The sequence below is a fragment of the Echinops telfairi genome, unplaced genomic scaffold (assembly GCF_000313985.2).
Source record: "Echinops telfairi isolate 266 unplaced genomic scaffold, ASM31398v2 ScPeMD7_7418;HRSCAF=8456, whole genome shotgun sequence".
Classification (NCBI taxonomy): Eukaryota; Metazoa; Chordata; class Mammalia; order Afrosoricida; family Tenrecidae; genus Echinops; species Echinops telfairi.
The window spans coordinates 380,845-408,393 of NW_022111318.1; the positions used below are offsets into that span (position 1 = coordinate 380,845).

At 37.1% G+C, this 27,549-nt stretch overlaps 1 protein-coding gene across 1 annotated transcript; it reads right to left on the bottom strand.

The window, feature by feature from the left end:
- Positions 1-7,264: 7,264 nt before the first annotated feature.
- On the bottom strand, positions 7,265-24,831 carry LOC101648137 (putative P2Y purinoceptor 10). Its single transcript, XM_004717631.2, has 2 exons — positions 24,731-24,831; positions 7,265-8,303 (listed from the first exon to the last, which is right to left on the bottom strand). The coding sequence occupies exons 1-2, from the start codon at positions 24,829-24,831 to the stop codon at positions 7,265-7,267; spliced, it is 1,140 nt and encodes a 379-aa protein (XP_004717688.2).
- Positions 24,832-27,549: the final 2,718 nt, after the last annotated feature.

Here is a 27,549-nt window from a genome sequence, read left to right on the forward strand (position 1 = left end):
GCCTGAGATGAGCAGGACATTTACACCACTCCCACAAAGGATTGAATTGACCCTAGGGTGCTGGCCTGGCTGCAAAAACACAGCATGATCTCTAAAGGGGAGACAGGCTATGGAAAGCCAAAGAGCAGTGGGAGGTTCACTAAAAAGCTGCCAATGATGGAATGGCTGCCATTATTGGGTAAAAAAACTTGAGTTTCCATCCAATGGAACCCTCAGACTAAGAGCCTGTCTGCACAAATGTATGAGATGTAACCCTTTAAGAACCCACTAGCTCCCTTGGAACCTTTGTGTTTCTCTTTCGTATACTTACTTGTGCTCATGACAGAAACCGAGAGAGGAGGGGCCTGAAACCCAACCTCCTCCAGTAACAGTGAGGAAAATGATAATACCGCCCTCACAGAGTTGCTATGAGAATTAAGTATGACAATCCATGTAAGCCCCCCATAAAGTTAGCTTCCATAGATGATAGCTATGTCTTCCATAGATTTCTAATGTTCACATGTATATTTGTGGAATTACCTAGATAATACGAACTTCAGAATGAATGAGAAATCAATGATGCATGCTCATTCCCAGAGCGTTTCCCATATTCTTATATTCAACCATTGTTCTTCAACTCCAAGTATTCATAATTTTTTTCTATTTCCACAATTTTTATGATCCATCTTACCTACCCTACCACCCAAAAGTTCAAATCCTCTATCTGATATTCAAGATACTATAATGTAGGCTTCTAACTTTTCCGGCCTCGTTACTTAATACTTCTTTCTCTATTTCTAGCCAAATTATAGTATTGGGTGTTAGGTAAATCCAATCCTTTTTCTCTTTCCATCCTTTCTTTAGGGATTTTCCAACCTGAATTCTCATGGCTTCGCTGTATTTAGTGATTACTTGACAAGCCCCTCTATACAATGAGGCTCAGTTCAAACACAATTTAAGTCATGAAAATCCTGTGTCCCTTCCTCTTACAACTTCAAAAGATCGGGAAATATGCTAATATATTTAAGCAGCTCTTGGAATTTTGCTACATTCATTCTTTCTTCTAGTACCCAATTTGAAATTCAACTTCTCTAAAACAAATTGTATCCTACCTTATCCATTCTACATATTCTTTTTTTCTATTTTCTTTTTATTTTTTAATCATTTTATTAGGGGCTCATACAACTCTTATCACAATCCATATATACATCAATTGTGTAAAGCGCATTTGTACATTCATTGCCCTCATCATTCTCAAAACATTCCCTCTCCACTCAAGCCCCCTGCATTAGGTCCTCATTTTTCCCCTCCCTTCCCGCTCTCCCCTCCCTCATGAGCCCTTGATAATTTATAAATTGTTATTTTGTCATATCTTGCCCTGTCCCACGTCTCCCTTCACCCCCTCTTCGGTTGTCCGTCCCCCAGGGAGGAGGTCACATATAGTTCCTTGTAATCCGTTCCCTCTTTCCTACCCACTCTCCCTCTACCCTCCCAGTATCGCCACTCACACCACTGGTCCCGTAGGGATCATCCGCCCTGGATTCCCTGTATTTCCAGTTCCTATCTGTACCAGTGTACATCCTCTGGTCTAACCAGGCTTGCAAGGTAGAATTCGTGTCATGACAGTGGGGGCGGGGAGGAAACATTTAGGAACTAAAGGAAAGTTGTATTTTTCATCGTTGCTACATCGCACCCTGACTGGCTCATGTCCTCCCCGAGATCCCTCTGCAAGGGGATCTCCAGTGGCCTACTATTCTGCATATCCTTGAACAAAGAAACATCAATCTAAAAACAGAAACTTATTTTATATTTCTGAAGCAAAATGTGGTTAATGAGTACAGTGCTAGCCCTTCAAAACATCTTAATTATTCATTGGGATATTTGGAGGTTAATCAAATTAGAAACTTAGAGGGTAATAGTATACTTCTACTTTGAATCACATATTGAATTCATAACATATCAAAAGACGGAGGAGGAGAATGTAAGGTATGGAAAAAATAATCTATAAGGGAGGGTGGGCCGGGGAGGGAGGGGAAAGAAATGCGGAACGGATATCTGGGGCTCTAGGAGGAAGAGAATGCTTTGAAAATGATGATGGTGGCATATGTGCAAATGTGCTTGACACACTGGAGGAGTGGATGGATTGTGATAAGAGATGTAAGAGCCCCTAATAAAAGCATTAGTTAATTAGTATATTTAATTAATTAATTTTTAAAAGAAAGACAAAATATTAGCTCTCAATGCACATATTACTTACCACATAAAAAGAATTGAAACCTACAGAGATGTGGTTTAACATTTTCTATTACAAGCAGCAATGTTACTTTAATGGTGGGTTATACTGAAAAATACACAAAAAGATTTATGGAGTGTGAAACAAAATAAAACTTTGACTTTAAATTTATTAACTATTAAAATGAGGGAGAAAGAGTTATTTGTACAGTTTTCTGGAGAAACGTGTTTACTATTACAAAGCAGGTGCTTGGGTTAGGGTTTTTTTGTTGATGTTGTTGTTCCTTATATGCCTTTTACAATCTAGTGATAAAAGAATGCATAGTTGGTTCATTGAAGGTTATACAGTAGTGCAGAAAGACAAGTTACATGGAATATATATGGGCTTGGGGGAAAGAAACATTAATGTTAAACATTAACTATCTGTTACTTCAAAGTGAGCAAGGTTTTTGAGAAAACAAGAAAGGGAATTTGGGGGGAAATAATGAGGTTGGTTTGCAGTGGTATATTTAAGGATAAAATACCCAGAAGTTTTGGAGTACTCGCCAGGCTTCTGGGGAGCTATCTAATTTTAATGAGCCATTGATTTTCTCATAAAATAAAATTTATAATATTAGATTATATTTTGTGATAGGTAGGTTTATTGTGCCAACCTGGCCAATAAGAACATGTGGGATTAATCAGGTCACAGTTTGATTGGAAGGCAAATAGATAAATGGCTCTATAAGGTCTACCCCTCTCTCTCTTGCTCTCTGGTGATCAGACCAGAGGGTGGCTGCGTTAGCTAGTTCTCTGCCTGAACTTATGAGCTACACTACCTGTGGGACAGGCCAAGCAGAGGATCCTGTCGCTAGAGCTTGAAGTTCCTTTGAGACTTGCTTCACCATGCTGTTGGTGTGTACATAACTTGAACTTGAACCTGGTGGTTCCTGCCGTCTTGCATTGCTTGAGTTCATCTTTCATTGTTTGAGTTAAATATCCTATCCACGCCTGCTTTGCTAAACTCCTGAGCTGCTGACTGTTGGTGACCCATCATGCTGTTTGCTGCCCGTGAGCAAACTCTGCCTGCATTGCCTGAGGGAAGACTCAGCTGTCTGCTTCCTTGACCTTGGACCTGGCAGCCCTCATGAGTTGAAGGACTTCCAGTATATTAACTGTTCCATGGAAATGAGTTGAACTGAGTCCTCTGTGCTGCTGTGTGGATGAATTAGCTATTGTTTTCCTTCATGCTGTATAAATCTATCTATCTATCATCATAAGTCTCCTGGTTTTATTTCTCTAGAGTACACTGCCTAACACATTTTTAAGCAAAAGTTTGAAACTATTTTTATAAAAAGGTCCACACACTTCATAAGAACAATCTACTTAATTAACGATTAATGCTATATACATATATTGTACTCATATAGGAACCTTTCTAAAGGTAGGTAGCATTTCAATCACATATAAAATACATTTGTCATATAAGTAATTGCACAAAGTTATTGTGTTTCTCAAAATTCATACTCATATGTTCCCCAAACCATCAGTAAAGTCTTTCCCGAGTTGTGGGATTCTGAGATTCTCTAAATAGATTTTGATAGGTGTCTTGCAGAGATTTGGGGGCAACCTGGAACTTTACGTCAGTGACATTTTGAAAAACAGATCCAAGAATATGTGATTGACTGTCCTCTTGGCTTCATGTTATGTTGCTATGGCAAGCACTGGTCACACTTCTAATTTTTGCTCACTGTAATACAGTCTCATTGATCTCGTAAGCACCCATCAGTGCAAATGTTATCATTTCTCCCCTGATATTATGCATGGCATTCCATCCTTTAAGATTCAAGAACCAACCAGTGCTTGCTTAAATAAATTTATCCTTTTCTTTCTCGCCACATTAAAAATGAAAGCCTTGTCATCTAATTGATTCTCATTCATAGAAACACTCTAGGACAGAGTAGAACTGTCTCTTTGGACTTCTGAGGCTGTCAATCATTACTGACAGTTGGTGAGTTCAAATTGCTGACCTTGGGTTTATTAGCCCAATGAGTAACACATTATGTCACCGGGGCTCCGTTCTCACCACATTAGGGATTTACAATGTCAATCTGATTATACCCTAGATCAAGTCACAAGGACATTGGTAAAATAATGGGTTTTGTACTGGATTGTAAACTACAAGTTTAGCAGTTTGAAAACAGCAGCCACTTTGTGGGAGAAAGATGAGGTTTTCTGCCCCCATAAAGGTTGGTCGAACGTTTAACTATCTCACCCCTAAGGTGATCGCTGGAACTCCTTGTCTTTGGTAAGGGATGTGATATTAGCTGGTACTGATGATTCACAGGGTGTGTCTTATATGACTCGAGGGACAGACATTCCCCACTCCTGAAATCCACAGGGGCAGTTCAACTCTGTCCTATACAGTCAAAATAAGTCGGAATCAACTGGATGGCAGTGAGTGAGATGAAATCACTTGTGCTAAATGCCACATTAGCCAATCAAAATTTACCTAGTTTGTACTTTCCATAAATGTCTAATCTGCACTAGGAGCCAAGACCAAAGTCAATCAATTATCTCGCCCCAAAACAAAAATTGAAACTAAGCAACTAGGACTTCATGCTCATTTAAGCTAATGCAAAATTTCCTCTTAATCCAAAATAAGGAAAGAAAATTTTCACCAGTCAATCAGAAAATTGACCAATGTAATGTCCTGTGTCAGTGCCTACAAAACTCTCTTTTCTGCACATCATTTTGGAGATTTTGTCTGACTTCCAGACCAGATACCCCATCCATTTCACAAATTAACAATAAAGCTTATGAGCTCGTACAAATATTTAGCCTTGTGAAAATTTTATTTTTAATAGTGTTATGAAAAAGTCTAAAGATTCTGGTTTAACGATAGCCAAATGAAAGTTATATACTCACTGCCATTGAGTCAATTCTGACTCATAGGGACCCTCTACAACAGAGTAGAATTGCTCTTGTGGGTTTCGGAGACGGTAGCTCTTTACAGGCATAGAAGCTTGGTCTTTCTCCCAAAGAATGGCTTATGGCTATGAACTTCTGACCTTGAAGTTAGCAGACCAATACATAACCACTATGCTACTAGGGCTCCTAAGTGAAAGGTACATGATTCAATTAACCCATGGATCAAAAAAGCATGTGTTTAAGAGTCCTACCTTTTGCCAATCACTTGAAAGGGGGACATATGAGTATGATTATTTATAACTGAGGCTCCTTTTCTCCACAAACGTAGCAGGATGCATAGTCCCAAATGAATGTCTTTCAAAGTCATCTACTTAAGGTCAGTCCTGCCTACACAGTCATTATGTTAATGCTGTCATTAATGCAAAACCCTTTAGAAACCTTTCCTTTGGATCGAAGTTAGCAAAGAAAGCACAAGAAACCTAGTTACTAGTTATTTTGTAGTTATAGAATTCTTTACTAGAAACTCTTCTTCTCCTTCTCCTCTTCCTCTTCCTCCTCCTCCTCCTCCTCCTCCTCCTCGTTCTTCTTCTTCTTCTTCTTCTCCTTCTTCTTCGTTTCCCCCTATTTGTCTCTCTTCTTAGTCCATAGCCAATATATTTAAATGGATATTCTGAGGATTACTACCCCTCTTCTGCTCCCTGCACACCAAGTATCAGTGGTTTTTAAATTGCAAGTGTAAAAGATAAAAGCTATACATTGAACTTCAAAAATGTCAACTTGAGAAGTTAAGGGGTACTTATATTCAAATCCTCTTCATGATTCCAAAGCAATGACTATAATCTTTGTAAAAATGAAGATAAGAAAGTTTACAGAAAGAGGACCCATACCTTTCTGCCAGTCCCTTATGACCTGGTAATATTTTATGTTTCTAACGCAATTCTCTGAGCTCTGCTGAGAGGAAAGATTTTTAAAGTAAGCATAGATTTGTTCATATGTTTATTAAAGCATAGATGCTGTAAAGTTTAAAGAACACTGTGCTCTAGCTATAAAAAATCTAAATTTAAAAATATCTAAATTTTACAAAAGGTTCATCTCTCAGTTTTCCAATTTTCTTTGTTCTATTTGTGAAGAATTTTGCTATGCATTATACTTTAAATTATGCTTTATGATAAATTTAAACTATTTCAGGCTGTCATAACTCATATCACCAGAAAACAATATATCAAGAGATTATTTGGATAACCCAAGTATGACGTAGTGCACAGACTTTTCAAGTAACGCAAGACAAACTGTGCTGAAATGGTCTTGTTCTTATGTGACCTACAGTAGCACCCATCTTTGTATTTTGAGTTTACTTTAGCATTAACATAGTAAATATAACAACACAACATGAGGAAATCATTAAAACATATTCAGTGTACACTATACAAGTGTTGGCCATCCAAATCAAGACAAGTTGCTGAATTTTCTGAGGTTCTCTTTATTAATTTGTACTAGAAATTTGTACAAGTATATGGGGGCAGATGTGATGTTATATGTGGAATTCTCTAGCACAGTGACAACTCAGAACACAATAGACATCCAAAGAGATATTCTAAAGGAATTAATAAATCCCTAAACCCCTCCTTCAGTAAGTAACAGGATGTAGATCTTAAACTTCCAGCACATATTTGCTTTAACTCTTTACTCCTCCCTGCTTTTGGATTTCTCTTTTAAAAATACTGTATTTTTTACTTTTACTCAGAAATGCTTTCATATGAAAGAGAAATTTAGTTACTTTTACATGCTGTAAAATATTCATGCGTTTATTGTATCTCCTTAACAATGCCATTTACTTGAAAATATTTACAATAAAATATACCATTTTTAATTCATTAAAATTAGGTCTTTTAAATAGCAAGTGACTTGAATTTCAAAAGATCAAATAAGCAAATCTCATTTTCTCTTCTCTCCCGCATTTTCCATACAATGCATTCATGATCACACAATACATTCATGTTATCACCTTTGTGAAAACAAATACTACAGCTATTTCTGTTATTCCCAAAAGTCCCTTAAAGAAATTGTCTGGCTATTCATCTCACACCTGAAACTAGCCAAGCAATGTGGCTTACAAAATAATAATCGAGAAATTATTTTACTTTTAGCTAATCATTGATGAACCACTCTCCTTACTCATGAGACGGGAACGAGTCACAGAAGTACTACGGCGAGATAGTTGGTCACGAAACTCTGAGGCCATGAAGTAATAGAGAATTGGATCTAAAAGACAACATAGACTTGCAAGACATAAACAAAAAGGATGGAAATACAGTGTGCTTTGGGCAATGAAGCAACTTCTAATGATTTCTTCCTTTACCATGGTGTAAAAAACAAAATTAATGTGATAGGGGGTGAAGCAGATGAAGAAGACTGCAGCACACATGAAAACCATTCGCAGTGCTTTCTGCCTCTCACTGATTCCTTGGAAAGCCTCTGGTGGCTTTCGCAGGGATATAGTTGTTTTCCAAGTACACCATGCAATGATAACCACTGGGATGACAAATCCCGTCAGTTCAGCAACTGTCACCATTCCAACCAACGCCACTTCATCCATTCGCTTGTAACCAAGATCAGCAAAGCAGGAATCTGTGTGGTTGGCTAAGTCTTCATTTCTCAGGATAGGAAATGGCAAGCAGGCGGTCCCCACACTGACCCAGATAGCAGCACTGATGCCCACGTCATACCTACGCTTCCAGTTTCTGGCTTTGAAGGGCCTGAGGAGAAAGAAACATCTCTGAAGGCTGATGCACGTCAGGAAACAGATGCTGGCATACATGTTGAGATACTTCAGGTAGAAGCACAGCAGGCAAAGGACTCTCTGGAAAGGCCAGTGGTGGCTGATGTAATAATAAATCCGGAGGGGTAAGGAGAGCACATGAGCAAGGTCAGCCACGGAGAGATTGATCATAAAGATGATGGCTTTATTTTTCTTGCTGATGAAGCGGCCCAGAACCCACAAAGCTGCACTATTGGCGAGAAGACCAGGGATGAATATGAGAATATAGGTGGTTGCATACAGTGAGTTCTGAAATGTCACATTAGGGGAATTGCAGCCAGTTTCAACATTGCTGGTGCTGTTGTTGCTACTCATCTTGAATATTCCAATATATTTATCAAGGTAAACCACAGCGTTAAGGTACCTGCCCAAAACAAAGGGGAGGCAGTTAATATTGGTTAACTAGTTCTTTACTTAATTGTCAATTCTTCCTTTTATACTTACAGATGCATGGGATATTAGGACCAGAAGGGAACTATTTACAGATGTGGAAACAGATATCATGAAAACTTCATGATACTGATACCAGTTCAACAAATGAGTCAACTAGAGAGCCATGGGATTGTCTTTCAGCTCTCCTCCCAGATTCTATATAAAGTGTGTTCTGAAATGCTCCATCTACTCCAATAATTCCCACTAAATTCAAAGGGTATAGATGTATATTGTAATCTCTAGCATTTGATTCTGTTTTCTTTGACTCCAACTCTGTCTTGCTTCAAGCCCTAGTTAGAGTGAATACTATTTACACATTCCCAATTTCAATGCTAGAAAATGGTCCTGTCTCCTAGAACCAGTATGACAATGTCCTAGATGACATTCAGGGCTTGGGAACAAAGTCTCCCTACTATTCTGTCACAGTAGCTGGTTCTCTTGCATTTTGTCTCTCCCCCTTCACATTGGTGCCACTCAATATTTACCTGGAAATTTTTAGTAGTATATGAGTATGGATTCATTCAGAAGTGAAGCCGGAATATTCCCCTTTCTTTATGTTACCTGGAAAGGAAAAAAGTAATCTCCCTTTAAGAGGCATCTGTGCCAGCGTGGTGTCAAGTTTATGTCATGATTATCCAGCAGTCACAATGAGCAATGTCAAGAACACCAGCAAAACAAAGCTACCAAAACTTGGTGTGTGTGTGGGGGTGACAGTTTAATATATAATACTTGGCTTTTGTTCATTAAGATATCTTTCATCAAAAGAAAATAATTTCTGGACTTCTTTAATCATCCTGTAGAGCAGTGGTTCTCAACCTGTGGGTTGTGACCTCTTCGGGGAGTCGAATGACCCTTTCAGATGGGTCACTCAATTCATAACAGTAGCAAAATTACAGTTATGAAGTAGCAACGAAAATAATTTTATGTTTGGGGATCCCCACAACATGAGGAACTGTATTAGAGGGTCACATCATTAGGAAGGTTAAGAACCACTGCTGTAGAGGAACTCTGGTGGTATAATGATTGTATCTTTGACGACTAACCACAAGGTCAGCAGTTTGAAACAACCAGTCCCAACATGGGAGAAAGACAAGGCTTTCTACTCCTGTAAAGAATTACGGTTTCAGAAACTCAAAAGGGACAGTTCTACCCTGTCATCTAGGGTTGCTATGAACGGAATGGTGGTGAGGTTTGTTTGGTTTGATTCATACTGTATGCGTTAGTGTGGTTACAATTATGTATTCTATGTGAGGCATGGATAGTATATAGTAGTAATCTTTAGGACTTTTCAAGGTCTAACTAAGGAGATACACAAGCTGTCTACAAATAGAAATAGTTACAGAGTAAAAGATTTATTATTTTACTTTAGTTATCTGCTAAGGAACTTTCAAAGTAATCTAATTCATCTACTATAATATACAGATCGAAGAAACAAGACCCAGAGAAAACAGTTTATTAACTCACATATCTACTAAATGGAAAAGTTGGGACTTCAAAGGGGACTATAGAGTGCTTAATCTTCATACCCTCTCTGTGCCCCATAAATTGTTTTCCTACTCAAATAAGCTTTTAAAAAAAGACCTTCTGCCCATATCATGGAAATGCTTATTACATATAGAACTAGAAGTGGAAGAAGTAAAGCAGTGAGTTTGTTCCTCAGGTATAGTAAGAAATTTTGCTATTATTGTCATTTTGTTTTATACATTTGGAAAAAGAAAGGAATGACCTATGTAAATTTTCTAATCATAGAATGGGTTCTTATTTCATTTTCAGTCCGACCCCAAGAGATTTTTGATCTTGGGTGCTGTGAAGTCCATTAAGATTCATCGTGAAACCAATTGACAGAATAGAACTACCAAATAGGGTTTTCTGTGCTGGAATCTTTACAGATACAAATTTGCAATCATTTCTCTCATGGGGGTCCTGAGTGGGCTTGAACCATCAACCTTTAGTTTAGCAGCCAAGAACTTAACTGTTATGTCACCAGTCCTCTAGAAAATAGAGATGTGATCAAAGAACAGAATTACAAATGTTGAATCCACAGATAATAATGTCTGCTGATATAAACTTCCCCTTCTCTTGCAAGTGCTTTTATTTTCTCTCTTTTTCTGTTCAATAAAAAATAGAAAGATCAAGGGGGGATATAATGGAACTACCTTAAAAGCTGAATAGCATACTGATTAAACTACTGTGAAAGAGAAGAAATAGAAATTGACAATTAAAAAATCATGGACTCAAACAAGAATGAAATCACAGCATACCAAAGCCTTTGTGGCACAGCAAAATCAGTACTCAGAGGTCAATTTATAGCAATAAACACACACGCACCAAAAAATGAAGAAGAATCAAAATCGATACCTTAACACAACCCCAATAATGAGAAAAAACAGCAGAAGAGAAATCAAGTTAAGATCACCTAACTAAAAACAAAAACAAAAAAACTAATCCCACTGTCATTGAGTCAATTCCTATATAAAGTCTCTGCACCTTTAATCTATGGGAGCAGATAGCCTCATCTTTCTCCTGTGGTATGGCTGGTGAGCCATACCCAACAGCACCACCAGGGTCACCAATAGAAAGGAACTAATGAAGATTTCAGCAAAAATAAATGGAGCATACCGTACAACGAATCAACAAAACTGAAAGTTAGGTCTTTGATAGGATTGATAAAATGTGCAAATGTAACAAATGTTACCAACAAAGAAGATACAAATAACACGAAGAAGAAATGAAATGGGCAACATCATAATAGAATCCAATGAAATAAAAAGGATATCAGAATATTGTGAAGAACTGTACTCCAACAAATTTGAGAACCTATCAGAAATGGACAAATTTCCAGAAACAAATTATCTACCTAAACTAAAACAGATAGAAGTCGAAATTTTTAATAGACTGGTGGTGTAGTGTTTATATGTTGGGCTGCTAAGTGCTAAGTCAGCAGTTTGAAATCACCAGTCATTCCTAGAGAGAAAGACTAGGATTTCTTGTCCTATAAACTGTTACAGTTTCTGAAACCCACATGAGTCAGGGTCAACTTGATGGCAGTGAGCTTGGTTGATGCCGACCCCGAGCAACCCTGTAAGACATGGTAGAACTGCCCCTGGGGGGTTCTAAGACTGTAATGGTTTACCAGAGAAGAAAGCCCCATCTTTCTTATGGGACTGGCTGGTGGTTTCACACTACAGACCTTGTGGATCACAGAGCAATGTGTAACCACTCCATGACCAGTGATCCTGGAATTTGGTTTACTAGAGTATCACAAAAATTAATAAATAAATTGAAAAAGTCAATAAAGAAAATCCTTGCTCATACAGTTTCACTGAAGTATTCCATTCACTGATATTTCAAGAAATATCAATGAAGAACTAATACCTATTATTTGTGAACAATTTCAGCACCTGGGAAAATCTGGAGTATCCCCAACCTCATGCTTTGAAGCAACACAACCATGAGAACAGCATAAAGTAAAGATGCTAAAAAAAAAGTGTTATAGTTTAATATCCCTCAAGAGCACAGATACAAAAATTGTCAACAAACACCTAGTCAATAGAATCTAACACTGCAAAAAAAATAAGATGATGAGCAAGTAAGATTCATACCAAATATGCAAACATAATATATTTGAAAAAAACAATTAATGTAATCTACAAAATAAATAAAACACAGGAAAAGACCGAAATGATTATTTCAATCTATGCAGAAAAGACGCATGACAAAATCCAATATGTATTCCTGATAAAAAAAAATGCTCATCAAAATAGGAATAGAAGGGAAATTGCTTTAAAATATTAGAACATAGACACTAAAACAATGGCCAACAGTGTTCCCAAAAGAGACTATAATCATTCCACCTGAAAACAGAAACTTTACAAGTATGCCCTCTGTAACTACTACTATTCAACAATGTGTTAGAAGTCTTAGAAACAACCACAAGTCTGTCAGTTTGTAGTATTCTGTTGCCATGATACTGGGAGGGTACCAGTATTTCATATACCATTGAGTAAAGGAGATTAATGGCTATCAGAATGAATAACATCTGGGGTCTTAAATGCTGGTTTTCAAATAAGCAGCCATTTAAGTGAGACGTCAATTAAGCCCACATGGAAGAAGCACACCACCATGCATGACCCAAGGATGATAAATTGTGTAATGCAAATACAAAGGATGGAATGATATCAGAGCTTAAATCATGAAATTCTGTTTTCCCAAAGGCTATGGTTAACAGTGGAAGCTTAAAATCCATTTGCAGGATCTACACACATGGAATAGGCCTCCAGGGATTTCCCTCTGACCATAATCAAGGGATGGGAATCGTTTGGTTATCAGGCAGAGAGTAATGTAGAGATGATTATAGTAGATTAAAGTGAAAAATCTGACTTGAATGGTTAAAATTTTATCATGTGTTCTCCCTTTTGACATACTTCGAGTTTAATCTGGTTTTGAACATTTTCTGGGTTGTTTTTTTAAAAAAAAACAGATTTATCTCTGTTGTATTTTGTTGTTGTTGATAGCCTTCATGACTCTCTGATATGTATTTTTCTATGTATTTCAGTATATGAAATCCAGGATGGGTGAATCTATAGATTAATAACTTAGATTAAGAGTTCCTGGGTGGTACGGTAGGGGCAGTGTGAGTGGAGCGATGAGGAGGATAATGGTGAGCTAATATCATGAGGAAGAAAATGTTTTGGAACTGATGGTGGTAGTGATTGTACAACACTGCTTGATATGACTGAACTATTAAAAGGTATGATGTGTCAATGATGTCCTAATAAGATGGTTTAAAACAATAATAAGTAAAACACAGTAATCCCTCAAAATAAAGTGGAATACATAAATACTTATATAATGTTAGTGCTCTGAAATCAATTGGACTTAGCCATTTTCATTGGACAATCACATGGTTTGCTATTCCAGGAATGAGAACTTGAAGAGGAGCTGTGCCACATTAATCATCAAAAGGAACATTTCAAGATCTATCTTTAAGCACATTGCTGTCGCTGATAGGATATCTTTAAGCCTACAAGGAAAGCCAATTAATACAAATATGCTCTAACCTCTAAAACCAGTGATGAAGAAATTGAAGAATTCTACCAACTTATTCAGCCCAAAGTTGATAAAACATTCAATCACAAGGCATTGATAATTGCTGGTGATTGGAATGCAAACATTGGAAACAAAGAGAAAGGTATGGTACTTGAAAAATATGGCCCTGAAATTTTTTCTTCTTCAGTCACCACTTAAATGGGACTATGCACATGGAACTCATCTATTGGAACACACAGGTATCATATGAACTATATCTGTGGGAAGAGGCTGTAGAGAATATTTTTAAAGGACTCATTTGCACTGGACAATATGGAGAAGAATCCTGAGAAATTACCGTATACACTTGAGAATAAGCCAACCCAGATATCAACTGAGACACCTAACATTACCACAAAAACTGCATTTAAAATGTGCTGAAAAACTCGCCTTATACACGACTATATATGGTAAGTTCATCAATGTTGCATAACATAGCTAACCAGAGCTCCAGTGACAAAAAGGGTCAGACAAAATTATAACCGATAAAAATGCCTCATCCTCAGTGCCATGTTTAAGCTTATAGTTCTATAGTTGTGAAACACTCATCTAGAAATAGAACATATTTCTTGATGCTTCCAATACTAGCCTTCTAGAAGTAAGTGCCTCTGGGTTATTGTCCCAGTTTGTGATACTCTGAAGAGGCCTGGTGTCATAATGTATTAAGCACTGGGTTGCGAATTTCAAGGTAGGTGGTTCAAACTAAACCACCTGCTCCATGAGAAAAAGATGAGTCTGTTTGCTCCCATAATGACTTTGCAAGTCTCAGAAACTCAAAGGAGTTTCTGTCTTCTACGATCTCTATGAGGCATAAGTAACTATTTGGTAGTGTTTTTTTATTTTAGTTTGTCCCAGGTAAACGCTACCTACACAAAGCAGAGGGAGTATGGAAAGGAATTTTTTTTAAGGTAAGTCTGCTGACTGGAGTTAATCGCTGAAGGGAATCACCAGCAAGGAATTCCAATCTAAAAATCAAAGAGCAGAAAAATCAGCCATTAGCTCAAAGTTGATAAGATTCCTTTTCAACATATGGATCTAAGAATGTTCCGGACCAAAAATCCATCAAACCCTCTTTTTCCCTAAAGCCCAAATCAGAGATCAATATTGTATGCTTCTCATAAGGTACAACTTCAACTCTCTTTTATTCCAATACTGGGCAACTCTACTCTGAATTACCCAACACAGGTTAAGGTAGAGTTCTATCCGAACCAGGGACCCTTGTTGAGCTTTGCTTATGAACCCAAACCATACAAAATCTGTGAGTACAAATGCTGGAACGTACCTATAACAAGAATGAGCTGACTGGGACAAGCCTGGCTGTGGAACGAGGAAAGACTCAAAAGCATTAGGACATATGGAAAAGAATACTGGATTGTTGCCAGCTGATTTATGTTTTACAAAGCATAATGTGCTTCTATTCACAGTTGATGACTATTGTAAATATCTGATTAATAATAATGTAAGTTGTATTATCCCTATTTTACAGGTAAGAAACTTGGAGTTCCAATAGGTTATTTCATGTACCTAAAGATGAAAGATTAGCAAGACAGAGCCAGGAGTGTGGAACTTAACGTTTTTAGCATCAAAATGGCTACACTTTTCCTAATTCTGTCGCTATAAACCTCCAACCTCTCAGTTCGCTCCCTCTTTAGCTTTCACTACTAACAGCATTAAGGGAATATGTTTATCAAATTTACTGCTATGATTTTCTTGGATAGGGCCAGCTGTGAGACTGTCATCTTGAGAGGAAAAGGGACAATAAAATAGGGACAATTGAACTGATAAGAAAATACCCGTTTATAAACTATCAAGGGCTCATGAGGGAGGGGGGAGCGGGGAGGGAGGGGAAAAATGAGGACCTAATGTCGGGGTTTGTTTGTTTTTTACTGTCCCAAGCACTTTATTTGTATAAATACACAGCCTCATGACAACACAAGAAAGTAGATATTGTTATACCAATTTTACAAATGTATAAGTTTGGACACAAAGAAATTAAATTACTTGCTCAAGATAATATGAGAGTAGATGGTAGAATAACAAAGGTATTTTAAAAGTTTGATTTCTAACTCATGTTCCTTAGCACTATAAATACTGCCTTTGATTTTTTTTTTCAGGATTTGAATCGTTTTCTTTATTGTTTTTTTTTTTCTTTCTTTTTAAAAAATAAAACATTTTATTGGGGGCTTGTAAAAAAAAAAAGAAAAAATTTCTCAATCTTCAGCAGAAAACCTTTAAAAGCTATTAAGAACTTCGCAATGTCTTATTCTATCCGTATCTTATTTTATCACTTATGTCTCTTATGCATTCCCTCTGCCGGTATGATCCCTACAAAGCATGGTATCCTGCCGTTAATTTCTCCCAACCACGCTACAGAAGAGCAACTAGCGTTGGAAATTGTTACTTCCCAAATTCCTTCAAATTAGCCCAGATAACCCTGATTGACATAAAATACACAGAGATATGGATAACTTTGCAAATTTAGAAACCCCCCAATAAATTAGAGAAATTTAAAATTACGTATTGTGTATCTTTAAAGTGACTTGGTTCATCCATGAATTTAGCATTTGAATTTGAACAACCATAAATTAATCTTTGCTAGATTTTTAATCATTTCAGAAGAAGGCCTAATTAGAAATCCTTTTTTTGTAGTTGGTTCAGCATTTTGTTGATAGAATTATAATCTTCAGAGAGACCTGGAGTCAGATGTTGACGTACTTTTTTGGCTGTCTAGTCTGAAATAGAAACCCTAGTGCCTCAGTTGTTAAGCACTCAGCTGCTAGTCAAAAGATTGACAGTTCAAACTCATCCGTTGCTTCCCTGTAGAAAGATAGGGCAGTTTGCTTCCATAAAGATTACAGCCTTTGGAATTCATATGGAGCAGCTCTATTCTGTCCTTTAGGGTCATTATGTGTCCAAATTGGGTTGGTTTTAGCCTGAAACAACTCATTTCATATCTCTGGACTACAGTTTCCTCATATATACAGTAAGGATACTAGCACCTGTTAACCTAGTGCTGTAATACACATTAGACATCCAAAAATTGTTAGTAAAAGTTCCTTTTATTTGTATACAAGGTGACCTCCTAGGACTTTGGTTGTATTCTGTACTTTTCTGTACGTAGAATACATCTAAAGAGCATAGGTGTGAAAATGAGGTAGATGGTCGAGAACTGTAAGTCTTAAAGTGGTAGTATAAAAAGTATGGTGCTACATTTTAAAGGCATATTCTTTAACATAATAAATTTATTTGGAGAATATTACTGTTGTCCTTAAAATATAAACTTCTGAATGTACAGATCTATGAAGTATTGTTTCCTGTTGGGCACATGGTACTTGAAAAATCTCAATGTGATGTGACAGGTGTTCTAGGGTTCCGGGGTGTGGTTCTCAGGGAAGCAAGCCCACAATAAGCCTCTAGTGAGATGTGTGTGCACAAGTGTGTACATTTCTCAAAAGAAACATTGGGTGCTTAAACAGTGAAAGATATAATTGTGGTGGAAATCAGATTTCAGAACCCTTTCCCTTGGCTAGGTCTGTATTTCATTATTTAGGAAAAAGGAAAACAAAAAGGAAAGTACTGAACATTTGCTTATGATCTAAATGTTTATTTTGTGATAACACAGTCTGGAAAACCTATAATGACCCTTTGTAACCGTTACTGGGTTCCCTTGGAAACTTGAACTACATTTTCAGAAGGCACCCTCTAGCTAGTTTCCTACTATGGTTATTCATGACCTAATGACCATTGTTCATGACTTAATGATATGTAACCACTGTGAGGTACATATCAGCCTAGAATAAAATCACTGTATTTCTATGAATAAAATTAAATACCAGTTATTTTGAGCTCCCCTTTATAAAAGTAAAATAAATTTACCAATACCACACAGTGGGTCATTGAGCTAGAACACAGAATTCTTGATTTCCAGTCTATTGTTCTATCCACTTCATCGCTCTGTTTCTGAGGTATGTGACTGATGCCAGAAGAAAACGCTCCTGAAAAATATCCTTATCTGGAGTATGAGAAAACCTTTTAGTCAAAAAGTGTTTAAAGAAATCCCCAGGCATCTTGATAGTGATATCTACCACCCTGATTGGTGTAAATCTCAGAACAGGTGGTTCTAAAAAGAGAGCCTTTATCCTCTTTGCTATAAGCTTGGTGCAGATGGTTTGTGCTTGACTATTAATAGGAAGGTTGGCAATTTGAACTCATCTAGCATTGCTGCAACAGGGAGGCCTAACGACTTGTTTCCATGAAGATTTTAACTAAGAATATCCTTTGGAGTGCAATTGTAGTCAAGAACACATGGAATCGTCATGGTTCTCAATGGACCCGTGATAATGGAAAATCTTTTTGGTTATATTCATAATGGGAGACTGGCCTGCCTCTTAAATCTTCATATAAATTATCTCAAATACTACTCACCAGACATCCAAAATTACCTGGACATGTGTTAATTCACTTGGAGTCTAATGATCCACCACTGCTAGGATGTGAGCTATCTAAAAATCTAACTAAATAACTTTTCTACTTGAGCTCAAAACGGAACTGCTTTTAACCAAAGAATGACTCATGTTAAACAGAGCTATTGCAAAAATAATTTATTACACAATATCAAGTATCCTTTAGGTCATTTTCTGGGGTGGTATCCATACATGTGACTACTTTCAATAAGTAATTTCACTGTGTCACAATTGCTGAGGAATAAACCTTACAAGTAATACACATAGTAAAAATTACCCACATGCATTTGAACAACACAAAAATATAATATCCTTACTTTCAGTATCATTAGAGCTAACGCTATTAACTCTTCAAAACACAAGAAAACTTGTATTTTTTACCTATACTGATCTTGGTACCACATAACTTGGTACAATACATCTTCAGGGAATCCACAACTAGCAATATTTGTATGGCTCAGTCATCTTGACTCAGAACAAGAGAGATGTTAGCACTCGGTTATAAGATCCATCAACAAAGGAAAAAATAGTTATTGCTGACTCTACTGAACAGTGGACATGGTTTGGGTCAAAACGTAGCTTTCAAATGATCAAAAACTCTTCGGAACAAACTGAAACAATTTCTCTGTGTTTTGTCATTTGTGATATTTTCTCCTTTTCTAAACTAAAAACTAGCAGGATATTTTCACAAACACAGTTACAGTATTCTTTGGGAGACATAGACTACTGTAGGGTAGAAAGTATTTTAGTCAGAAGATACCGGTTTAGAAAATGGGTGATGTGACCTCAAGTGCCTCCCTTGCACTGGATATCTGTTTCTCCATCTGTAAGGGATTTGGGTCTTTTAACACCCTTTTCAGCTCCAAAATCTATGCTCTGACTTTCGTTCATTTTCTCCAGGGAAAACATAACATCTGTCTCTGTATCACTAAACACTAAAGTCTTCGAATCAAGGAGTTGTTACATAAAAAGTATTTATTATATAACAAGATGAACTACATACAGCAGAAGTTGAGGGCAAAACATATTTTTTCTCTTCCAAGTAACCAAGAAAAAGTGCACATATTTTCACACTTTCTTTTCTCCTCCACAAACACAAAATTTAATATACCTGAAATGGAACAAACCCAGTTCTTTTTTTCCTGGCTAAATATACAGGATTGGATCAATGAGTCTCAGTGAGCACACTCTTGTTACATACTGTGTACCACCTTCTCTAGGTCCACCCTACAAGGAAGCCTCAGGGAAATGTGACCTTGATCACAGACTCTAGGTTCCTACACTAACTTTAGGCTCTCCTGTAGTCAGATTCAAGGCTAAACGTACTTGTCCCGGTAGTAAAAGGTCTGAGATAAGAAACCAGAGACCATTTGTATTTCAGACATTAACCTCACAGTATGTGCCTAGATCCTCATGCGTTACGCACCCACCATTTCTCTCCCACGGAACCACCGCTTTCCAAATACTAAGCTGTAACTTACCTTATAGCTCAATCGGAATTAGCACTCTTGTTTGTTTGCAGAGAACCAGGGCTGAAAGAACCTGACCCTGGAGACAAGGAGCCTGCAGATAACGGACACATTTGTTGTTGAAAGAGGAAGTTGAGTGCATTTGGTGTCTCACCACAGAAACCTTACTTACACAGATAGAAGGTAAGTCCCTTGAGCATGATGTCACTCTAGTTTTATTTCTTTTTTTTTTTAATTCACTCATATAGAAAAAATCAAAAGTCAGGATATGTATACTCAATGACTGCATAATGGCTCTCTTCATTTCTCCATGTGCTTTAGCCCACATGCCTGTCTCACTAAATTCCAATAGGTTCCATGATAAGATGGGTTTTTCAAACAAAAACTGAGGACGATTGGCCTGTGAGCAGGAAAAAATGTAGCTTCTTCACAAGGTCTAAAGATCAAAAGCTAAGACATCTCAAGAATACCAATCAGAAATAAAACTAGGAGGACTGTCTTTGTGTAAGCTGTTCATTCCATCTGGAGGGCCTTTCACTCAATCTCCTCCTCTCAAGGGTCACAATGTAATGTGTAGTTTAGCTACTTTTGTTTATTTCTTATCCCTTATTGTAGTATGAATAGATTGAGAAGAAAATAACAAATAACTGAGTCATCTATGTATTACTTTTATAAATCTTAGTTAAATGAATAAACGAATGCTTAAAAACGACATGAATGAATAAATGAGGTGTCATTTACACAATCTGTCTCTAGTATTCTAAGATTCTGGTATGTATGCACAGTATAGATGGTATCTTCATAAATCTGAAAACAAAGGAAATTATTACATCGAGAGACTGTAATCTCAACCAAAGCAAAGAATAGTTCTGAGAAGGAAGGTTTAGAAAGCAGTATGGATCTCAGTGGGTACATAATGGAACCACACGCAGAGCCTAAAGCTGCAAAGGGTTTTCTGGGTCTTAAGCATAGGAAAGAAGAAAAAGAAAGTCCTGTGGATTAAGTCAGAGGATAACATTTGGACCCATGAATGTTGTTGTTGTGTACCATCAAGTTGATATGACTCATAGTGACCCTATAGATGGAGTAGAATAGGGTCATGGGGTGTATTAGGCTCTTAGGGAAACAAATCACCAAGTCTTTGCTCCATGGAGCTGCTGGCGGGTTCTACCTGCTTACCTTTACATGAAAAACCTAGTGCTTAACTGGTGTGCCACCAAGGCTCCTCAACTATTGGATAAGGATTAGTAAAGAAGAAAAAGAATAGCATACTTACAAGAGGGAAACCCTCCACCTACAGCCAATACTCTTAGAGAACAAGATGGAGCCATATCAAGCACTCACTCGTAGGTCTTCAATACAATCTTCAAGGGCATCATAAGATGTAAAAAACATTTCTCTATTGGAAACTAAGAGTTTGGGCCGATTGATTTTTGAAGACTGACAAAAGGAGAAAATACCCATTCTGACTGATGTGCATCAAATAAAACAAACTTGGCCTTGCAGGTCACTTCCTCATTTTTATTTCACGCATGTATTCATCTCTAATCTGTTATTAATTTCATTTTCTGACGTGGCTTCCCTACTGAAAAGAGGATACACTGACAGGCAACTAAATATCTCAGTCCACTGAATAGTTATGCTTCTCATTAGAAATTATTAAATTGGCTTTCTTTATCTTAGGAGCTTAGGCAGCTCATTCTCTAGACAAAGAAAGTTTCAGACTTGATAAGCTTAGAAGTCAAACTTTGTAACGCTATTAGTACTTGTCATCACTCACCACCTTTATATTTTTCACAGAAAACACATAAAAATTGCTGGGAGGAAACCAGTTTACTTAATTTCTCACTTGCTTGCAAGTATCCTCTCCTTTCCTTCTCCCTTATAAGAGCAACTAAGGAAACTCAAAAAAGTCATGACCTCAGTTTTGGAAAAAGAAAACGCAATTAAAGCCTGATTACCGATTATAAAATGCAAAGATGTAGATAGGCCAAAAGATCTGATAAATTCGCAATCTCCAAGTAATTCTTGGATGAGAGTTATTTGACACGATTGATGGTCTGGGAATCATTATCACCTCAAATCAAATGCTATATATCCAGACGTAAGTGCCTGAAAAGTATTACAGTTGTTTCTTCCTGCTCATAATTTTGAAACCTTTCTTTTACCTATTTCACCCTCAAATTTTACCTTAATTGATGAATCATATCTTTCTTAGATGAGAATGTCCATGGTTTAGTGCTTCAAAGATTTTAGAGGGGTTTGTTTGTGTGTTTGTTTTTTACAGAAGTGAAAGTAAGGAACGATGGCTATTGTAGAAGGGTGATATTACTCATTACCACGCGCTGCATTCCGTGAGATAGCTGAGTCTTTTCTGATCTTGTTATCAAGAAGAGTTAGATTTTTCCCAACCAGCTTCTTTAATTTTGATCTTATAGACACTGATAATTACATAATTGATCATGTGTCCCTTTTCATATAATCTGCTGGAAAACCGGAAGCTAATTGTATAGCCTGTTGAAAACAAATGTAGACCTCTTTATATTATGTGTATTTTATCAGCCTCATACTTGGCTCAATATTTATGCCTGTGCCTGTTGTTCTTTATTATTTTACACCTGATTTTCTTCATCATGCTGTGATATGCATCCTTTTAAACTAACTTCAATCCTTTCTGGGAAATAGAGGGACAAATAATTAAAAAATAAAGGACAAAGCGAACCATGACATCCAATTTATTTGCATTAGAAGTAGTAAAAAGTTCCCCAGTCCCTGCCCTAAACACTATCCTTTCTCAACTCAAGTGGGTGCCTGCTTCACTCTTGAAGTGTATCTTATTAAGCTTCAGGCATCTTTCTAACCTCGAGAGAAGGACTGACTTCATTTCTTTTAAAAATGTTCATGCGTTAATAAAATTGTGGCTTAGCTCTTTTTTAAAAGGTAGTAAACATGATTTGTTAAACATTATTCCATTCAAAAGTCATTTGTATGTGCTTATATGTCCATAGAATATGCTTTTGTTTTGGAATTAGTCTTTCAATAAGTAATTATTGAACTACAACAATGATTAATTTTATTGGCTTGAATAATGGGTACTATTACCAGGAGGAGGCCAAAAGTTTCAAGCCTCTCCACTCCTCAGTTCTTGTCCCACTCACAAGAAAGATTTCAGGTGAGGGACAAAAGTCAGACCAGAGTCAGAGAAAAGCCCTAACAAAACCAGTGAATTTATTGAAGGGGATACTTTGAAAAATAAGTCCAAAAATCCCTTAGCTAGTCTAAAAGGGCTGGCAAAAAGTAAAGCTGGATCTTATACGAGGGGCTAATCCCCAAAACAGAATTTTTTTCAAAGCTCTGTATTTAAATTTTTTATCACCTCCAAAACGCACTCTATTACACTTAACACATTTGTCAAATCTGCGATTCCATTGTTGGAAGCATTTTTCTTTTTTTCTTCTTCTCTTTTTTAACATTTTATTAGGGGCTCATACAACTGTTATCCCAATCCATACACACATCAATTGTGTAAAGCGCATTTGTACATCATTTCTCAAAACATTTTCTCTCCATTTAAACCCCCGACATTAGGTCCTCATTTTTCCCCTCCCTCCCCGCTCCCCGCTCCCTCATGAGCCCTCGATAGTTTATAAATGGGTATTTTGTCATATCTTGCCCTGTCCGACGTCTCCCTTCATCCACTTTTCGGTTGTCTGTCCCCCAGGGAGGAGGTCACACACAGTTCCATGTAATCGGTTCCCTCTTTCCTACCCATTCTCCCTTTACCCTCCCTGTTTTGCCACTCACACCACTGGTCCTATAGGGCTCATCCGGCCTGGATTCCCTGTATTTTCAGTTCCTAGTTGGAAGCATTTTTCAACCTCATCTGTTTGGATGCCTGACAGCACCTCCCTTGATTTTTTCTTCTCCTCTTCTACATCATCAAATTACTGTCCTCTCATGTATCTTTTCATTTGCAGAAACAAAAAAAAAGTCTCAGGGAAAAAGGTCCGGTGAGACAGGTGTGTGGGGCAAGAGAGGCATGCTGTTTCTTGCCCAAAACTGGCTCACTGCAATGGCTGCAGGAGTAGGTGCATTGTCATGGTGGCAAAACCAGTCCCCCTTCTGCCACAAATCAAGCCTTTTTGTGTTGCACACTGTTGCACAATATTTTCAGAACCTCTAAAGAGAAAGCTTGATTAACAGTCTGACTGGGTGGAACAAACTCCAAATGCATTACCCCCCCTCATATCGAAAATAATTGAGAATTGTCTTGATTTTTTATTTCACTTGATGAGCTTTATTTTCAGGTGAGGTGATGATATGCCTTCCACTGGCTTAATTGATGTTTGCTTCTGGGGTCATAATAATAGCACCATGTCTCATCACTAGTAATGACCTTGGAAAACAGTCTGGGTCGCTTTGGTCCTGTTCTTTCAAAGAACGGCTTGTTTCCCCTCAGTGCTTTTTTTGCTTGTCAGTCAGAACCAGAGGCACAAACTTCACAGTGACCCTTCTCATTCCCAAATCTTCTGTTAAATTTTGCTGAATTGAGCTCCAAGATAGTCCAGATAACTTCCCCATCTGCTCAATGGTCCATCATCAGTCTTTGAGCACAAGTGCATGAATTTTGTCCGCATTTTCATCCATTTGGTAAGTTGACAGATGTCCAGAACAAGGTTTTTCATCAATCCACATTTCATCTTCTTTAAAATGAGAAAACCAGTACTACACGTGTATTTTTCCCATTACACTGTCCTTGTAAGCTGTGTTTAACATCACAACTGTTTCTGCGGCATTTTTCTGGAGCAGGAAACAAAATTTCACAGCCTCACACTGTTCTCTTAAATCAGCCATCACAAAACATGATGTTTGAGTGAAACTGCCTTTACCAAAAACTTCACTGTGACCAGAGAGAACCTTCCTAGGCGACGCCACTGGGTGCATTGGTTCAGAGTGAGTTGCTCAATGCTCATCTAGTGGGAAAAATGTGTACTAAAAAAGTTCTGCCCAGTGGAGCTTTTATCCGGGTTGTTTTGTTTTGTTTTGGCGGGTTCTCCTCATATTCTGGAAATGATGGACCTCCAACCATAGGCTGGCTTTCTGGTGGGTCTTCTGCTATTGGCTGATCCTATATCATGTACCTCCTGTTTTCAAGTACGTACATCTCAGCACCCCAATACTCCAGACTTCATATTGTGCTCTCATCTCAGACCCCAAACTGAAGAGTCTATTCAGTCATTGTGGGAGTAATGTAAACCTCCTGTCTTTTCCCATCCAGCCTTTTCAATATCCTGGTCTCTTCCATTGATGAGGAAATGTGTCATATCACCTGCCTTCACCTTATTTTGTGCTGAAGAAGTCGGTGTGAAAATATATTTCCACCTCTCCTCTGTGTTACAACTTCTACCAGATCCCTGTCTCCATCATCTCTTCGCCCCATGCCAGTCTCTGACTAGCTAACAGTAGGATTATATTTAGGAGCATAAACTATGTTTTCTCTCCTGCAGGAGCCTACAGTGGGAAAGAAGGCTGGAGGGAAGAGCCACACAAAGATGGTCTTGGAATATAGAAGCCATAGGATACAAGAGATCACTGAAAGGTTTTAAACCAAAAAATATAGATAAAAACTATTTCTTGAGAACATTCTATGCACCAGTTATCACACCAGGCAATTTATATGCATCATATGTCATGTTGTGTTCATTGTTCGTTGCCACTGGGTTAATTCTGACTAGTGGAAATCCTGATGTGATAGGTGCTAACATTACCTCTTTTTTACCCATGAGTGAACTGTAACACAAAGAACAATTAACTTCCCAAAGACTAAACAAAAACATACATGGGAGAATGAGATTCAGACCCCAACTGCTCCAGCTTCAGAGACAAACCTAATTCTACCACTCCTTGAAAGATCACGCAGACAATGTTGCACTGAACATATTGGAAAAGAAGGTGAAACAGGAGGGGAAGTTTGAAGTAACAAGGGCATGAGTTGGAGCAAAGACAGTAAGAATAAATAGTAATTTCAAAAGAGTTGTATTTTACAAAAGAATAATTGAAACTATAATCAGTACAAAGAAAGAGGAAATGGATCTTCATGAGTATGAATAAATTCGTATTTAAATGGGGTCAATTTTTGTTAGAACATTTTGAGTAATAGCTTCCTTCTGTTAAAAAACGTACTTTGAGGTAGCATAGGTGTTTATTTCTGAGCTCCAACCGTTTTTCATGGTGACAGGCATCAGCACATGACGGTATCTCGAGGGCCCGCATCAGGAACATGCAGTACTTAGGGGAAAGAGTAACAGCTGTTTTTTCAGGATATGAATTGCTACAGAAATTTAAGTCAGAGAATTTCTGTTAACAGAAGGTCCATTCAAGCAAACCAGCTGCTACCAACTTGTCTACAAGTTAACTAATGAGAGTCATGAGATGATCTCAAACTCTTTTTGTGTAAATACTTTGTTTTTTCTATAAAGAGTCACAGCAGTTTACTTCCTATTTAACAATTTTTGCAGACATTGTTCAGTGATATTGTGGACAATTGACACAATGCACGAACGTTCTTATTATTTCTCTTCTGTTTTCACTAATCTAGTTTCGTTTCCCAAATACTTGATGCTCTTACTGAGTTCCATCACATCAGAGCCGTGAATAGTGAGCAAGAGACCAAGAGATTAAATGGCTACAAAAGATTTGTGGGAAAATTACATGACCTTTTACTTCCAATGTTCTATGAAATTTAAAATTTTCCCTCTTATCTTGCTTTAGTTCTTCGTTTTGGCTTTTTCATATGATACTTAGTAAATTCATACTTGTCATATGATCATTGAGCCAATGCTGGAATAGGTATATTTAAATTGTGCTTTTGGTGGAGAATATTGAATACACCATGTTAAAAGAATAAACAAGTAAGCCTTAGAAGAAACACAACCAAAATACTCCTTGGACATGAAGTTGGCAAAATTGTGTCTCACTTACTTTGTGCACAGCATTAGGGAAAACAAATCATGTTCTAGAAACAACTGGTGAAATAGTTATAGGATCCAGGATTTTAAAGAAGTTCACAATTAAACTGCCTTTAAACCTTTGCAAAGATACAAGACATTGTTGCTTTTATTAGTTTCAAATATATGGATATCATGAAAGTAGAGGACTGGTGAAATGAGGCAAACTCTAATGAGATAGAATAGTAACAACATGAACTCAAACATACAAAGTTTCATTCTGTTATACATAAAATCACCACGAGTCAGAGCCTAGTCAAAGGCAATGAACATGTGAACAACAAGTGCCAAATGCCCTTCTCAAAGTATCAAATATATCTCATATCTCACCTATTACTATAGCTATAGTAACGTTGTAGGAAATTATTTACTCTATCTGGGTGCCTATAACCCTTTAGTCTGAGGATTATATTATACTGTGCTGTAATTATTTTTATAATTCTATCTTCATTAGATCCAAATGTTAAGAAAATATCTAAGTTTTCACTTAGCATGTACCTATACAGAAGTACTCAGTAGATGTTCTAACATCCTTAATAATTTTAACAATGAATATAGTGATATTTTTAATAGTTACCATTATTTGAGTCCCTACTTTGTATCTTTTAACAAAGTTTATCCAGTTATGTGACACAATAACATATAGGACACTTAAATTAACTATAGAAATTGAGTGTTAGAAAGGTACAAAGGTCCTTATTTCATTCCATAAGTTTTTTGGTTTTAGTTTTTGTTTTTAGTTACAAAATCACAACAGATGGAGTAAAAAATATTTTTAAAAACTAGTGAATATATTTTGAGGATTGATGGAGTCAAAATCTTTGGGTTTGGGAACAAAGGATCCAAAGTACTTTTAGATATAGAACAAGTCATTTGATACAATTATACCTATCAACGTGGCTTACAACTTCATAAAAAAATGTTCAGAGGACCTGAATATATATATTCAACATCAGTAATGAGTTCATAAGTCTCTTCAATAGCTACATGCAGTATAATCTATGTACAACATAGGTAAATATCAGAACAACTGTGTGATAGTCCCAGTAGACTAGGGAAACAAATCCATAGAAACCCGTATTTGTTTAAGACAGAATTTTCTATAAAGGGTAATTGTACATTAAGAAAGCATCCCAACCTAGTTCAGATCA

Coding starts and splice junctions, on each gene's coding strand:
- LOC101648137 (XM_004717631.2), bottom strand. CDS start 24,831: ATGGGGCGAAGAGATGATGGAGACAGGGATCTGGTAGAAGTTGTAACA. Junction 8,304..24,730: donor CTTCTTCAGCACAAAATAAG/GTGAAGGCAGGT, acceptor TGTTTTGGGCAG/GTACCTTAACGCTGTGGTTT.